Consider the following 17,840-nt stretch of genomic DNA (forward strand, 5'->3'; position numbering starts at 1 on the left):
ATAATCGATCAAAACTGTTGAAAATACAGCAGCTGTCTGCCCACCAACACACAAGCGCACTGCTCATGTGTGTGAAAGACAGTTTTAGTCATGTGAGAAGGTGAGAGTGAGAAGACATGCAAGGCATATTAAATAATGGAAGATCAGGGTGATGGTGCATGTGATTCTACTGCACCTCCGAAAATAAAAGCTTGCATCAGAAACTGCACATTCAGAGAACTGGCTAAATGAAACAGACTACAAAAGCTGGCTGGCAAAATGTGCTGATAAAACAAATATCTGTTTGTTATTAATGATATTATCAATCTTATCTATATGTGTTATCTCTCTGCATAAGTGGCTTTTGAAGGGGGATGGGTTGCGGAGTTGCCTTGGGGTTAGGGCTGTGGCAGCATTGCCTTGTGGTGGTGGTGGAGTACCATTTTTTTTACATTTGAAAGGTGGTAACCCTACGCAGGCCTGTGGGGCTGAGTGCAGTGTTGCCATCTCTCATGATTTTGTCATGAGTCTTGTGATAATTACTGTTCTCCTTCAAACCCCAGCTCCTGGAGTCAAGTAGATATGTGATGTTTCCAGCTTTCATTCTTAAAGAAAAAGTAAGTTTCTAGCCCTTGTGACTGTGGAGAAAGCTTCAAAAGTGACCACAATGCACCCTAAAGGCTCCAAACGTTGAAGGCAAATAAAAATCTATTATTTTTTACAAAATCTTGTGATTTTAAAGCCATGCTCAGGATTTTTTGTGAGTGTGACTCATGATCTTTGAACATTTGGGGTTGGCAATACCGAGGATAAAAGGCAGCAGGGAGGGGAAGGGGCAGAGGGAGGGCAGCACTCGGCCTTGGGGGTTAGGGACAGGGGTAGGGTGACCATATTTACCAAAGTAAAATAGGGACACCACGTGGGACAGGCCTGAGCTGCCTGCCATGACTGCTTGCCTGAGCCCCCGACCCGGCCCAAGCCACCTGGTGTTGCTGCTCACCTGAGCCCTGCACTACCCAGGACTGGGGTTGACCACCCAAGCCCTGCTCCGGGCTGACGGCCCGAGCCTTGCGCTGCCCAGGACTGGGGTGGGACTGACTGCCCGAGCACCAGGCCGCCTGAGCCCCAACCAGGGCTGACAGCCCGAGCCCCGCAGCCCCCCCCCCCCCATCCCTCTGTGACCCCCCGTAAAGGGGCGCAACCAACCCATTATTTTGACAAAACTGGACACGTGCCATTTGCTCTTCCCACTGGTCAGAGCAACTTGCACCTGGTAAGAGAAGACGGGACAAGGGCTCAGTTTGGCCAAAAAAGTCAGGACAGCCGGGACAGGGCTTAAAAAGGGGGACTGTCCCGGCCAAAGCCGGACGTGTAGGGCCAGCTTAGCCAGGCGGACTGGGGGCGAGGGAGGGGCAGAAGCACGGAGATGAGGCAGAGGCGGCGAGGGGCACATAGGTGAGGCAGGCGGTGTGGGCGGCTCCCCCAGGCGGCAGCGCGCAGGCGTTCGGCACGGGCAGCCCGGCGGGGCCCTAGCGGCTGGCGGCGGGGTCCTCACGCGGCTGGCGGTGGGGGCCGAGCGGGCCGGGCCGGGCGGAGCGGCGGCGGCGGCGGCCCGGCGCGAAGATGGCGGACGTGCTGAGCGTGCTGCGGCAGTACAACACGCAGAAGAAGGAGATCGTGGTGAAGGGGGACGAAGTGATCTTCGGCGAGTTCTCCTGGCCCAAGAACGTCAAGACCAACTATGTCATCTGGGGGTGAGTCGCGCGGCCGCTGCAGCCCCCGCCCCCCCCCCCGCATGCGGGCAGGGGGTAGAAACTGCCCCGAAGTTGCTACCGCTGAGCGGGGAGGCGGGGTGGGGGAGCTGGTGCGTGCGTGGGGGGGGACCCCGGGATCCCGGCCCCTCCCCCCTCCGGGGTCCTCGGGGGTCCCGTCTCCACTGCGGGCTTTGCCATGTGCTGGGAGCCCGGTTCCTCTCCCGGGACCGGCCGTTGTTTGTTTGTTTGTTGCTTCTTGGGAGGCTCCCGGGTGGCCGGGGCTGGACGTGGCCCCTTGTTTCCTGCTGCAGCGTCCAAAGGGGAGCGCGTCCCGGCTGGAAGAGCGCGGATGAGGGGCCAGCGGGAGCCGAGGGTGGGCTGTACGCGGTGTGTCCTACCTAGTTGGTGGGGAGGATCGCGCCTGTTGCTTTTCTGTTACCCTGGGAGCCTTGATGTCAAGTCAAACAGCGAAGTCTCTTTTCTTCGTTTTGGGAGGAGCCTGGCTTTCCCCAGCTCTCAGATTCAGCCAGCTGGAGAGAGCAGATTCAGTCCCTCAAAGGAAAGACTATGATTACTTTCCTGCCGCGGAAGCTGGCAAGAGGGTTATGTCCATTTCAGGTGTTGGGGTTTTAGACTTCTGCTCTAAAGAAGGGGACGTTATAGTTGAGCAGGGGTGGTTGGCCTGAGAGTTGTTTTTTCTGACTTAGCTAGGCAATTAGTAGTAAAACAGCTTCTAGGATACTTGTCACTTCCTTTCAGTAGGAGGTACTAAAGTTTTCTCTATTGTTTGCTCACTTTGTTAATTACCCTTTCATGAGGCTGTGTTTCTAGACTCTCCTTTTGTAGGGAGTATAGTTGGGTCTAGATAGAAATTCCTGATCTGAATGCCTGTGAACTTTGCAGGAGTTTCTGTGGGGCCACACAGGCCTATCCTTAGTGGGGCCCACTCTATGCTGTAATACAAGTATAGTTTGTCTCCCAATTTTTCTGGGAGACAACATATTGTAAACAAGTACATTCACAATGTGAATACCTCCTCAGATAGAAAGAGGGTGTCTTTATTTTTTAAAGTGAACTTTAAAAATGTTATTCTTTGTACTGTATATATTTTCTAGCCCAGTAATTGTATTGTCTAAAAGCTAAGGGGTTGCTTTTTCCTCTTTCTTCCTGTACTCCTTGAAAATGAGTGCCTGGAATCTGTGATTTTTAGTTGGACTTTATTAATTGTCATTAAATTGTAGTAAAACATTCCATTTCTCCAAAAACAATGGTGCTGAGAAAGCTGGAGATCAAAGGGAAAATAATTTTCCCAAAGAAGCTCCATAGGCAGGGAAAGGGGAGGCAACAACACAGTCAAGGATCTTTCAGCTGGTCATCTGAAGTCTGGGGCATTATTAAAGATTTTCTGAATTAGGGTAAGAACATTAGATTTGTTAACTGGATCAGACTTGTGGTCCAGTATTCTATTTATAATGGTGGCCCTAACTTTCAGAAGAAGTCAAAAATAACCACCACAATCATAGAATCATAGAAGTGGAAGGGACTTGAGAGATCATCTAGTCCAGTCCCCTGTACTCATGGCAGGACTAATTATCTAGACCATTCCTGACAGGTGTTAATCTAATGTGCTCTTAAAAATCTTCAATGATGGAGATTCCACAGCCTCCCTAGGTGATTTATTCCAGTGCTTAACCACCCTGACAGGAAGTTTTTCCTAATGTCCAGCCTAAACCTCCCTTGCTGCAATTTAAGCCCATTGCTTCTTGTCCTATCCTCAGAGGTTAAGAAGAACAATTTTTCCTCCTCCTCCTTGTAACAACCTTTTACATACTTGAAAACTGTTATGTCCCCTCTGTCTTCTCTTTTCCAGACTAATCCAACCCAATTTTTTCAGTCTTCCCTCATAGGTCATGTTCTCTAGACCTTTAATCATTTTTGTTGCTCTTCTCTGGACTTTCTATAATTTGTCTACATCCTTCCTGAAATGTGACATCCTGAACTGGACACAATGCTCCAGTCTCCTGAGCCCTAATCAGCGTGGAGTAGAGCGGAAGAATTATTTCTTGTGTCTTGCTTACAACACTCCTGTTAAAACATCCCAGAATCATGTTTAGTTTTTTTTTTTTTGGCCACAGCGTTACACTGTAGACTCATATTTTAGCTTGTGGTCCACAATGACCCCCAGATCCCTTTCCACAGTATTCCTTCCTAGGCAGTCATTTCCCATTTTGTATGTGTGTAGCTGATTGTTCCTTCCTAAGTGGAGTACTTTGCATTTGTCCTTATTGAATTTCATCCTGTTTACTTCAGACCATTTCTCCAGTTTGTCCAGATCATTTTGAATTTTAATCCTAGCCTCCAAAGCACAGCAGCTAGCCAGTTGTTCTTTCCTGTTAATATGGGGTTAGAGTTAGGGATTTGTTTCTGACCCTTTCCACTAGTCAGTTTTTAAGCTGAAGTGTATGACTTTATTACCCTTCTTTCGGGGTGTTCAAAAATCTACTTGAGTTGTATATGCACTTCCTTCCCCTTCTCTCCTCACATAAATTCTGCCCAAATGGATAATTCCTAATTGAAGGGAGGGGAGTGGTTGCTTTAGATATCTTTCCAAATAGTAATTTTTTTTAGTGCTGTTTTCTTGAGCCAGCATAGAGACAACTTTGGGGTGTCTCCTGCTCAGAGTTTTCCAGAATAGCAACCAGTAAAATTTAACAAGACTCTGGTCATTTTCATGACTGTTATTCAGAACTATGTTGGAGAGCAGAAAAGCTAACATCATAGAAATGTAGGGCTGGAAGGGACCTTGAGAGGTCATCTAGTCCTGTTCTCTGCTCTGAGGCAGGACCAGGTAAACCTAGACCATCCCTGACAGGTGTTTGTCCAACCTGTTTGCAGAAGCCTTCAGTGATGGGGATTCTGCAACCTCCCTTAGAAGCCTCACCCAGTTTTTAACTATCCTTATAGTTACAAGGTTTATCCTAATATCTAACCTAAATTTCCTTTGCTGAAGATTAGGCCCATTACTTCTTGTCCTACCTTCAGTGGACATGGAGAACAATTGATCACCGTCCTCTTCGTAACAGACCTTAACATATTTGAAGACTTTGAGGCGGGACCTGATATCTTTTTTTTCCCTCTAGATTAAACATATCCAGTTTTTTAACCTTGTATCATTTTTGTATCTCTTCTCTGGACTCTCTCCAATTTGTCCACATCTTAAAGTGTGGCACCCAAAACTGGACAAAGTATTCCAGGTGAGGCCTCACCAGCGCCGAGCAGAGCAGGACAATTACTTCCCTTTTCTTACATACAATATTCCTGTTAATATACCTCATAGTGATATTAGCTTTTTTCACAACTGCATCATGTTTTTGACTCATGTTCAATTTGTGATCCATTTTAACCCTTTTCAGAAGTACAACTGCCTAACCAGTCATTTTATAATTGTACATTTATTTTTTTTCCCTCCTAAGTGTAGTATATTGCACTTGTCTTTATTGAATTTCATCTGGTTGAATTCAGACCAATTCTCCAATTTGTCAAGGTAGTTTTGAATTCTAATCCTGTCTTCCAAAATGCTTGCAACCCTCTCAAGCTGGTGTCATCCGCAGTTTTTTATAAGCGTACTCTCTACCCCATTATCCAAGTCATTTATGAAATTATTGAATAGCACCAGACCCAAGACGGATGTTTCCTGAACCCCACTGCATGCAGCCTGTCCAGTTTCACATCAACCTCTTGATAATTACTCGCTGAGTATGATCTGTCAACCAATTTCACACCCACTTTATAGTAATTTCAAATGTAATACATTTCCATAGTTGGCTTATGAGTATGTGGGACTGTCAAAAGCCTTATTAAAATCAAGATACATCACATCTACAATCCCCCACTATGCTGGTAAGCTATATTTTCAGTGTAACTGCTGCTGCTTAGGAAAGCTTCAAGTAGTGTCTAAGGCAGGCACAAGAACTGTTCACAGGGGAGGAGGATCCAAAACAGATTGAGGCAAGTAATAGTAAAGTTCTATTCCTCGCTGTAGTTGTGGGGCTGAGGGAAGAAGAGTTGTGGACGAGATGCTCTGGGTGTGTGGAAGGGAGAACCAAGAGTTTTTGGTTGTCTGAAAAAAGGTCTTTTGGGAGACAGGAGGGGAGGCTGATCCAAAAGAAGGTGCTTTGAGCAGGGTCCAAGGATAGCCCCATGGGGAGAATCTGTTTCTTTTTTCTTAGCAGTGTGAGGATTTGATGTTACTTCTGGACCTTCTTGGTGGGTGTTCTTTCCCTATATTTTATATCAGCCTTGGTGGAAGGAGTCCAGTAAATTTTTCAAATCTTTGTTTAGACTAAATAATTATTCATATAACTGTTCAATTCTTGTAGGTGAATGGGATCCACTTGGACTAGAACATTAGTAATAGGATTCAGACCTCTTTACGTTTAGGTTACTGGAGAGAATCCAGTCCCCGTTCATAGTTCTTAATGCCTGACTGTGCAAAGGGTGTGTGGTTTCAGTTCAATATGTAGTAGGTGTTTGCCCTCACTTAATTGCCCTCCTTGCACTCTGGACAGAGGGGTCAAAAACTGCATAGTCATGGAGACAAAACTATTCTGTGAGCCTTAAAATTAAGTTTAGGTTCATTATCAAGATAATATGGGGAAGCTTCTATTGCTACTGTATGTATTCTGTGAATAAATAGAGCTTTCACTTCCAGTAATTCAGCACTTTTCCAAAGGATTACATTTGCTCTAAAATCCTTTCTTTAGCTGTCTTCTAAAGCCAATTGTGGTGTTTTTTCTCCGTGGACACGGGACACTTTTAAAATTGCTTTTACTATTCTTTCACTGCTAAGTAGATTACACTCACATGGTTAGTAAACTCTGTGTGTGTGTGTGTGTGTGTGTGTGTGAAGTTGTTTCTTGGCCTCTGATCTGCTAGTTGGTATTTGTTGTTCCTGAAAGGCAACTACAGAGCCAAGGCTGAGCCAAGGGGGCAGACAAGTAGATCCAGAGAAAGACCTTTGTGCAGTCTACTTAGCCCGCAGAAGGGGCAATCTCTATAGTTGAGGTTAGTGAATAGTGAACAGCTAGTTCACTGTTGCTGTAATTTGTAATAGACAGTGTAATTTGCACGTGTGTGTTTCTGAAGATAGATCCTTCTCTTCAAGTAACAGGATGTCCATGTTACTACTTTTTTTGTGCATGAGGGATACATTTTTATACTAAGCACTCCAATAAAAATCAATATCTTTCACATCTTCCAGTGTGAAAGAGAATAGGAAGTAGTCCGGTGGATTAATGAACTCTTAGCATCTACAGATTGAGGGTAAATGGATGAACTGGAAATACAAGTGTTTGGTTTAAGAAAAAACAACAAAAAAAAAAAAAACCCTTTTGCTCTTGCTTAATGCAAATGCTTTCTTTTACTAATATGGCATGAAATTGTTAATCTGGAATTGCATGTAAGTGGAGAGATGCGCAAGGTGAATGAAAAATACTGTGTTTGTACAGGCCTAAATTCAGGACTTTTTATTTCTTTTGAAACACTTGATGGTATTACTAACACCAAAAGTAGAAGATGGATTGGTCCTTGTGCTGCGTTGGGTGTTTTTGATATCAACTGCAGCAAGCTACCCTCAGTTTAGGTCTTGACATGTAAACAAGGAGAGGAATGGACTTTCAAAGGAATTAAAATTTAACTATCGTTTTTAGGCAAAGTCTTGGCATGTATTCAGTTGCATACCCTGGCATGGTTTATTGAGGTGGTCGTAGACTGTTAAACCACCTAGATGCATTGTAAGACCTGGGTCCAAATGCCTTCAACTGCCCAAGAAGTGCACTGTTAATCTAGTAACACATACCCTGGGGTGGCTAATTTCTGTTCATTTAAGAAAATGTTTTGAAAAAAAAAAAACATTGTGGGGTTTATATAACATCCTTCTACTACGAGAAGTTGTGCCTATAAAAAGGATAAGTGATAACAGTGTGGAAAATTATACAATCTAATATTTTTTTTCTTTCAAGGTCCCTGTGTTGTTTTGACTTGCTTGCCCTGTCAGCAGTAGCTTATGACCCAACAGCCGCTTCCAGCTCATTTTTAATTTATATACTTTGCTTATTGACCAAGCTGCCATTTGGCTTTTGGGCTACAAAGTGAGTCTGAAGTGTCTAAAAGGACTAAGAACTGCTGCTTGAATGACATTTTTTTTTTTGCCCTTCCATCTAAGTGCTGTTCAGACTGGTTTTCCTCACTCATCCTACCTATCTCTTTTCTCCTTCCGCCTGCTAATGTGACTTATCTTAGTGTCCTTGCTCTGTATTAACTTTCCCATCACCCATAATGGGAGTAGGAATTTTTTCTTGGGGGTAACCAGTGAAGTACCGGAAGTGCACTGTTGCGAGTGGTGATGGCTATTAGATCATCGAAATAGCCTAATCAGCAAGTCAGAATGTGGTCTTGTAACACCACATCCTCAGCCAGAGTAGTAATAGAGGTCTAGCAGTTTTTTCTGTTTTTTTTATTGATCAGTTTCAAACTCACACTAAAATGCCTATTATGCCTGATCACATAGGAATAAACGGTAGCTCAAAGAAACAATGGGACAATCTAAAATGATTAAAACAAAAAAAAGTGCTAGCACTACTGCACAAAGCAGGTATTTGTTGTGGAAGACCTCACTTCTGGGGGATGTTGAGCCCTGGTAGTAATGAAAGCTCTTCCTCCATTCAAGACATTTTCTAGACATCTACTACCTAATGGTTTAAAAAAAAAAAAAGATGAAAATAAGTGTGAGGGGCCCCATCAGTAAGCTGCTGGGGCAGTGACTTGGGTCCACCCCCTCCCTCTCAACATCATCAGCTCCTGGGGATGGCTGATTGCTGGGATTTCTACCAGGGTACCGATCCCAAAACCTGGCTTTGTGGGAACTAGCTTTAAAACCAGTTCTTGGCTAGTATGTGTCTAACCAATTTGAAGCTGTACCCCCCCCCCTTCCCCACCAGTATGATTCTTGATAGGTTGGCTGCTGATCTGTGGTTCTGGAAAGTATCATTGAAACTGACCAGTCTGGTTATTTTCACTCTACTGTTGGTTAGTAAAGCAACAGTTATAGTACCTGTAGAGGCAGAGGTGTCTGGAATATTGGGACCACATCACTACATTGATTTATACTTGGTTCATATTTGGTAGGTACTCTTTAAAGCATAAAGGCTCAATAGGGTAAAATTCTGCAGATGTCTTATGCCCCCATCTTCTCTTAGTAAGTGTGCTGCTTCTGGGGTGCAGTTTTCAAGCCCTAGGTGCTACCTACATGGTTGATAGTTGGTCACAAGGCACAGGAAAAGCTATTTAGGGTTTTTTTAGATATGCTGGAGAAGTGGTTTATGCTTGTGCAGAAGAGATGTTACTTTGAAGATCAGGCTGAACTCCTAATATGCTTTTTGCAGCTGTGTTTATGCCAGCAATCTGGGAGTCCAGTATAAATTTGTAAACCAGTATGAAGGAAATAGATTTATCTTCTGAATAACTTCCTATCATGTTCCTTATGAGGATCCCTTAATAAAATTTTGCTTGTATCCAGACTCTCTTGCACCTCAGATTTTTAGGATACACTCGGTTTGTGAAGTTTCTGAGCTCTTCACTAACATAGATTTTACAGTAGAGATTTTACATGTCTATCTCCAGAGCAAGTCATCTGGAGAACACTTCGAATTATTTCCCAATGGATGTTGAAAAGCTCAGCCCCTCTCCCCCATCCCCAAGGGTCTGAATAGGTTATTGCAGCTCTTTTGAAAATTAGGGGAATAAAAATGAAGTAGTGGTTTGTCTTCCAAAACTTTTTAAAAGAAAAACAAATGTTAATCTTATAGTTAAAATTTTTGACATCTATATACTTTTATTAGTTGGCCTCTTCTCTTACATCTAATTACTCCAGACACTTTTGGAGTTTTGAATCCATTCCATGTAGAGGCTGTAAATATGTGAGTAGTGATTGATAAAATATCTATTGTACTCATGCTGACAAATGTGATCACTGGCTTTTCAATCTTTTTAAAAAAATAGCTTGATATATCAAATGAGATTAATGAGGAGTATATGTGTGAGGAAATATGGTTCTAAGTAAAATCTGTTCCTTGATGTTACAGGACAGGGAAAGAGGGCCAGCCCAGGGAATACTACACTTTGGACTCTATCTTGTTCCTGCTGAATAATGTGCACCTTTCACATCCTGTTTACGTCCGGCGTGCTGCGGTAAGTAGATCACATGGAACTTTGTTCCTTAATAATGTTGGAGGGTGCATGCTTGAGAGCTAATAATTTTTGTGTTCATGTTAGTATTTTCAGGAAATGAGAACAGTAACTGTGACATTAACTAACATACTTACAAATACTCAGCTGTTTCTTGATAGTTATTTGGCTAACAACATGGTATGGCATAGTTTTAATCATGAACAACAGTAAAAACAATAAGTGCAGTTTTTAGTGACTTGCATTATTTTCACTCCTCACCTAACTGGAATTGTTACTTGATTGGTACAGCCAGGCTGTAATTTTAGGTACAGACGACTGTTCAGTAATAGTCTCCTCTCTTCCAAAAAATCAAAACCATCTGCATTTTTATATTGAAACATCTCCACCATTTTCTGACAAATGTCTACTCCAGTCTTGTGCAGAACAGTTTTAGTACTCTTAGTTCTTCCCTTGATGCTCTATATACTTTTTCAACAGTGATGAGGTAAGTTGTTTATAGCCTGTTCACACATGCTTTCTGAAGTCCCCCCCTCCGCCCCTCGTAAAAACCACTTGCTGACTGAGATTGGGGTAGCATGAGGGAAAACAATACAGGACTAGTAAAAGAGCATAGAATATGTTTCAGCATCATCACCATTGCTGAAAAAGGCTGTCGCCTTGTGGACTTAGTATTTTAATACTTCAATATTGACAGTACAATTAAATCACTTTGTGACCTGTACCTTCTTTCTTGAATACTTCATAAGCATTAAGATTGATCCAAGTTAGTACAATATGTATGCTGTTTTGTATGCTGTTAGCATCTGTTAGTCTGAAGTACTGAAATTGACTAAAATCTTTGACCTGAAGAATATCTCTGTGAAGCTCAAAAGCTTGTCTCTTTCACCAACACCACACCCATCTTGTGTGTCTAAAATCATTGACACCTGCTCTTAATTTTTTTATTGAATGAGGAGAATGAAATTGAGTCACTGTTCACGGTAATTATAATGCCTAACACACTGAGTACCGGACTTAATGTGGACTTTGACATTGTTTTAAAGAAGAGATTACAAAATCATGTGGAAAAGTAGGCATAATACTAAAGGATAGCATGTTAATCAGAAGCAGAGCTGGTTATGGCAACTGAGTGCACACATCCTTCTCCTATTCTGAACTCAGGTGAGAAGAGGGAGTTAAATGTAAAATCTATTACTACTTGTTTGTAAGTTTGAAAACAGGATTTTTTTTGACGTTCTTAGTCTTGCAGCTAGGAGTTATTTGGTATATTTGAACATATTTTAAAAAGCTTTATTTTTTCTTAAGTCAGTGGCAAAACTAAGCAGAAAGATGAGTGTTTTATTAGTTCATTAATCTGTGTCTCAGTTGAAGCATAGCATCACTGCTATGTGCTTAGTGATAGATTAAACCAGGGTGGGCAAACTAGTGCCCGCGGGCCCTGCACCGCTTCCGGAAGTGGCTGGCACCACATCCCTCTGGCCCCTGTGGGGGAAGAGGGCTCCACGCACTGCCCTCACCTGCAGGCATCACCCCCCGCAGCTCCTATTGGCCAGGAATGGGGAATCGCGGCGAGTGGGTGCTTTGGGGGAGGTACCGCAGGCAAGAGCAGCATGTGGAGCCCTCTGCCCCTCCTCCCCCAGGGGCCGCAGGGATGTGGTGCTGGCCGCTTCCAGGAGCGGTGCGGGGCCGGGACGGGCAGACCGCCTGCCTGCCTTAGCCTTGCTGCGTGCCACTGCCACCCCGAAGCCACTCCAGATAAGTGGTGCTGGGCTGGAGCCCGCACCCTAAACCCCTCCTGCACCCCAGCCTTAAGCCCCCTCCCGCACTCAGCGCCCCAACCCCTTGCCCTGAGCCCCTTCCTGCACACTGCACTCCTTCCTGCACCCCAACTCCCATTCCCCAGCCATATATTCATGGCCCTGCATTCAGTTTCCCCACCCAGATGTTGCCCTCTGGCCAAAAGGTTTGCCCACCCCTGATTTAAACCCGGGTATTGAAAGCTATCAAAACATGGGCTTTTGGTTACATATGGTGTTATCTTTTCAGAAAATTCCTATTTAATACATCTAAAGAACCAGATTAGCACTAACATTTGTACATTAATAGCCGCCATCTTTCTTTTGCTCCTTTGAAGATCAGTCTTTTACTTACAGCATCTTTAAGGTTTTATTTTTAACAGCTTAACTGTAACCTGGAGTTGATTTAGTAGGAAAAATATAAATGGTGTTTTGTAACTTGAAATGAAAATGGGAAAGGCTGACCCTGCAAAAATGTAGGATCAGATATGTGTTCTTGATTAGCTATAACTTAAATGTGTTTTTTTCAGATAGCCTATGTTTGTGACAAACCAACTAAACTGAAAGGGATACTTTAAAGATTTTTAGGCTAAACATTTGCTTACCTGCAGAGTATTTCCATCTAGTAGACTTTACTTGAAGGTAACTTAGTTTATTCTACGCTCTGCTTAAGTACATAATCATAAGACTACGTCGACATACTGCATGCAAAAGGATTACACCCAAATCCAAATAGTAGCTATTTGCTGTGATGTAAATTGGAACAAAATGCTCAGGTGCCTAAAATAATAGGTTAGTCTGAGATTCTAGCAGATTTAGAATTAAATCTGTCGACCAGAATTTTACTTGAGGTGGCATAGATGACCCCAGAAATGAGCCAAGATGTTAAATGCTATGCCCAATCTTGCCGTTGATAGATCAGAAGTAATTAAGTTGAGAATAGCATGTGCACCTTGAATTTTGAATGCAGCGTAAATAAATTATGCATCCAGCAATGTTGAGCAGCTACCTAATATTTATTTTGTAACGTACCTAGTACGTTCCTGGATGCTTGAAAGGTAATTGCAAGCTGTTGGCTGCTGACCTGGACAGTACACTGGTGTCACACTTACTGTTATGCATTTAAGTGGAGCTAGCTGTATTTTTTAATATGTTGTTGAAAGTGTTTGGGTAGGCTGGAGATAAAGCTTAATAGCCCTTTCTCGTCTTCCTATTTTATCTTATGGTTTACTGTGTAACCATGCAGGAACTGTGGCAAGTGCTAAGAGAAAAGCCTTCCTCACTTGGTTCATTTTATGAAATAATTCATTTCCTGATGAAGCACTGCTTTATGTGCAAATGCTTAATGTTATACTCAAATACTCAACAGATTTACTGTAAAAAAAAAACTTATGAAAAATAAGATCATTCTTGTGAACAATTTAAAAGAAAAAAGATATGACACTTAGTGGTTCTGTTTTGTCATGTGTTGCCAACAACAGGTTTTCACAAAAGCAGCTTGCATGTGGTTGTGTAGTTACTAAGCACTGTGGGTAAAGTTGTTGAGGATTCTCCAGCTCTCCATTTCTAACAGATCTTACACAAATTATATTGTAAATAAATTGTATCTGTGAACAGCAACTTCTAAATAAAGAAAATGGCTTCCCCACAAACTTTATACATGTCATATTATTTAGGGTTTTGTTCTGAGTCATCCTGTTTTTGGATGTGGTCTATCTAAAATAAAATCTTCAATTCTTTTCAGACTGAAAACATTCCTGTGGTAAGAAGACCTGACAGAAAAGATCTACTTGCATACCTAAATGGGGAAACATGTGAGTGAAGTTCTTCCTTTTTAGCACAGCTATACTGTATTTTATTGTTTCACTTTTGCAGTCGGGAGGGGAGATTAAACCAGAGTGGATATATGAACCTGTATATATGTTGGAGTACATGAGGCCTGTTCAAATGGGCTTACAGGTGTTCTTCCACCTCTTTGTTCTAAATTTCACTTCTCTATCTCTGTGTGTCATTAGTAGCTATATGATAAAACAAACTGAGCTGAGCCAACAGCTTCTTCAGATGTTAATGCTGCTGTGTGGTAGGGATGTGCATTTACCTTTTTCTAGAGTGTGACAAAGACCTATTCAGTAACACCGCACACGTACTATACCAGAATTGAGAGTATGAGTCCCAAAGTATGCTAAAATATGATCTATTACATGCTAACAGTTATTCATTAGCAACATAGCAATTTATATGGTCTTCCAGCATTAAAATCTAGGTTACCAGTAGTCAGAGAAGAGAGGTGTTTGAAGATGTTAGCATGTCTGTAGATAAATACTAATGCGTGTTGTTTTCAATATTTTCTCTGTAGTTTTTCTTTTAGTATTTTTTAGTAAATTGGAATTTGAGGCTACTCGCTTTTTGTGATATGTATGATAAGCATGCTTTTATTTCAAACTTGCTATTAGTTTAATTTTCTCTTACAAATGTAAGTGAATTTACAGAGATTCTTGATTCCAGGTTACAAAATATTTGTTACTGTTGCAGTGCTGTTTGCTTCCTGTGCTCACATGTTTGAATACTTACATAAAATTTTGTGTTTGAATCTTAGCAACGTCATCAAGTATAGACAGAAGTGCACCACTTGAAATTGGTCTTCAGAGATCCACTCAAGGTATGATTTAACTGCTAAGCAGTGTTGGCATGAATTTTATGAAAGCCCACCACAATCCTGCATTTTTAATTACCTTTTTTTTCCTTTAGTTAAAAGAGCAGCAGATGAAATATTAGCAGAAGCAAAGAAACCAAGAATAGAGGTAATGCAAATGACTAACGTCATCCATCTGAGTTTCTTCTGGGACTAGCTAGATTTTTTTATCTGATATTGTAATTTAGATAAACTTCCTTTCCTGTAGGTTCACACATTTCTCCCATTAATGTGAATGGGAGTTGTTTATGTGAATTAAATGGAGACTGTGCACCAAGACTTAGCAGGAATTTCAGCCTCTCCTTTGAACTTTGATGTTTGACTTTAATGGCTTTAAATTCTAACACACTTAAGTGGTCTGTAGTATAAGAGGGGAAATCTGCAACTTTATAGATCATGGATGTATATTTTGTATCACATGTTTGGAAGTTAGCCTAGTTGCTTGAATAAGGGCTGAAGGATTGGGACCTAAATCCTATTTACTGAAAGAAAAAAAAACAAAACCTAGGCACATTTCACCCTCTTAACATGTAGCTACTCCTACTTCCCCATTCAAGGCCAAAGCATTTGACATTTAATTTACGTCTTCCTATCATTATTCTAGGTGTGTTTGTTAATGGCTCCTTCTCATACTTGGTTTACCTGTTCTGATACTGCAGTGCTCTTGGTAACATGTGAAACTACAGTCCCCCATTGTTACCATTAGTCTGGCCCGATATCCTGGTAGTTCATTTAATGGTGTACTTACACGAGTGCATCTTCAAAGCAATATATTATATATATTTATTTATTCAATTAGGAGGTGGTTAGCATTACTTACAGTCAAGACCATGATTCTGTGACACAATCTGATATGTTTTTTCCTCAGTTACTGTTTTGTGTCATCCTGGTCAGTTGGTTGCTAAGATTCCTCTATGAAATTGGCTGTACATATGTCCTGTGTATTATAGGTTTCTTTTTAGGTGGTTTGAAACTACCAGTTAAATATTACTAAATATTCCTACTAGTTTATAAAAAAAATATTTATTATTATTTCCCATAGCAAACAATTACTATATTGTAATGTCACTTGGCCTATTTTAAACTAAAACCATGACTTATTTTTACCATTTTGCTGTGGAAAAGTAATGGCTTTGTCCGTTATTTTACCACAGAAAGTAACTTGTCTTACAGTACAATCATCCTCAAAAGATTTAGGAGGGGTGGTTCCATTGCTGATAAAGTGGATTAGATCTGCTCACCATTAGTGAAGCTACTACAAATTATTCCACCTCTTCACTCTTCGCTAGCCTGATGCTGCTTAGATGGGTGATTAAAGCAGCACTAATATCAGTAATATGACTTACTAACAGTCTCTTTACCAATTTTTGTTCCATTTTCAGATGTATGTAGAAAAGCATACAACATAGCTTCACTTTAAGGGCTTGTCTGTGCTAATGCCACAACTTTGCCCATTTTTTATGTTTACATCACAGGCATGTTGTGATATAGTTAAAACAAGATTGGACAGACCAAGACCCGTGCAGCACAGTATGGGCACCCAGTAATCTCTGGACACAGTTCCGGCTTGTGTAGACTAAACTCTGGTTTAAGTATATTCTGGAACTATGCTGCAGTCTTGGTCTGTGCAGCTGTTTTTTACCTTCAGGAGACACTCTCTATCACCCATCTGTAACCAGGTCCTCTGAAAAGTGGTTCTTGCACTATAGATGGATCCTATCTGTTCTCATTCTTTCCTGTGGCCTACCTGTTTCGTGTGATTGCTCGATTTACCGACCCTGCTGATGAACCCTTATTGGCCTTTTGAATAACAAAATACTTAAAAGCTAATTAATTTGAGGCTAACCAGTGCTGATTAGTGGTCACTGCAAATAATTTGTTGGGTGCAACTTGATGGATGCAAATAATCTTTTTGAAAAATCAGTTAGACACATTTTAAATTAACTGGGGCGGGGCAGAGAAGTACCTGTTTTTTAAAGTTAATGTTTCTCTGCTGTGTTTCTGTTGTTGCTTTCTTGGATAAACATCTTCTGCTAAGGGGCCCACATCAGTATGTAAACATTTTTCACAGATGTTTGACTTCAGTTCTTCACCTTCTAATAGGGAGCATACAGTACAACCTCGTTAATTCACACTAACATCTGGGAGCCCCTTTTTCAATTAGCATTTATGCCTTGCAATTATTTGTAAAAAAACAGGGAGCTGCCACATCAGTTTACAGCTGTCACTATGGATTTGCGTCTCAGAAGGAGCTAGTCTTTGCAAACACATCAGTTTTTCAATAGACAGACATTTTATTGGAGCATGGTTTGTGCTTGGGTGCAGTGGCATGAGAAGCTGTTCAAAAAGCTGAAAAGATGGCATAAGTCCACCTTTGCTGCCTCTTCCCACTACATTTCTGCCTTAAGCACAGTTAAGCAAGAGAATCTGGCTTTTTTTTTTTAAACACTAGTTAATTACTTTTAATTTGTTTTGGGAGTGCCATTTGGAGAGGATCTACATCGAGATATAGACTAAATTTGACTTTCTCTATGCTAATACATCACTTAAATATCTGTGCAGATTTTAAATATCACTTAATTTTTGTTTGGGAGGGGAAGTGAGGTGATGGAATTCCATATTTCAAGAAATATGTGCTCTGGCAGCCAACATAAAAGCCATTCTCTAAATTGTCTGTCTCTTTCAAGAGGTGACTTGTAGCTTTCTTTAGTTTTTAACTACTCAATGCTCTTTCAAGAGTCAATTTTTAGTAGTCTGCCACTCCGCAATCCATCCATGCAGCATGGCTACAAAACTATACCAGATTGGCAAGAAATTTCTTTAGTCACAAAAAGTTAAACATCTAAAACGTCACAGAAATCAGCTTTTAATCTTACTCACTTTCAGAGAGGGCAGAGAAATTGTACTGAAGCTGCTTTATATATAAACATTGCTATTGCTACTAGGATGAAGAGTGTGTGCGTCTTGACAAGGAGCGGCTGGCAGCTCGGTTGGAGGGGCATAAAGAAGGTATTGTGCAGACAGAGCAGATCAGGTAAGAAATCTTATTTCACTCCTGGGGTAGTAGTTGCTAGTTTTAAGGATTGTAAAGCAGACCAGTTATTTCAACTGTTCCCAAGTGTATGTTCAGCAGCTCCACTGAGGGGTTCCCTGGATTTCTGCAGAAAAACGGTCTGTGAAAAAATGTCAGCCATCAGACTGTGGCAGAGCTTCATGTGATTGGAGGTCAGACTCCTGTTTTGGAGGGGTAACTTCACAGCAGTGACTGATCAGTCCGCACCCAGAAGTGATCAGACTGTTGGTTTGTCTCATTGACTAGTATTTTCCTTTTTCCTTCTGTTTCTGCCACAGTATTATATAGACGAGCTAATA

At 41.5% G+C, this 17,840-nt stretch overlaps 1 protein-coding gene across 1 annotated transcript in view; it reads left to right on the top strand.

The window, feature by feature from the left end:
* The first annotated feature begins 1,530 nt into the window (after positions 1–1,530).
* The window catches only part of CDC73 (cell division cycle 73), a 174,339-nt gene continuing 158,029 nt past the window's right edge, over positions 1,531–17,840 (top strand). The window contains exons 1-6 of the mRNA XM_048860401.2: positions 1,531–1,733; positions 9,875–9,980; positions 13,521–13,590; positions 14,373–14,435; positions 14,525–14,577; positions 17,414–17,502. Coding sequence (XP_048716358.2) covers positions 1,603–1,733; positions 9,875–9,980; positions 13,521–13,590; positions 14,373–14,435; positions 14,525–14,577; positions 17,414–17,502 — 512 coding nt within the window. The 5' untranslated portion in view covers positions 1,531–1,602. The remainder of the gene's footprint in view (positions 1,734–9,874; positions 9,981–13,520; positions 13,591–14,372; positions 14,436–14,524; positions 14,578–17,413; positions 17,503–17,840) is intronic.

This window comes from Caretta caretta, chromosome 8 (genome assembly GCF_965140235.1).
Source record: "Caretta caretta isolate rCarCar2 chromosome 8, rCarCar1.hap1, whole genome shotgun sequence".
Classification (NCBI taxonomy): Eukaryota; Metazoa; Chordata; order Testudines; family Cheloniidae; genus Caretta; species Caretta caretta.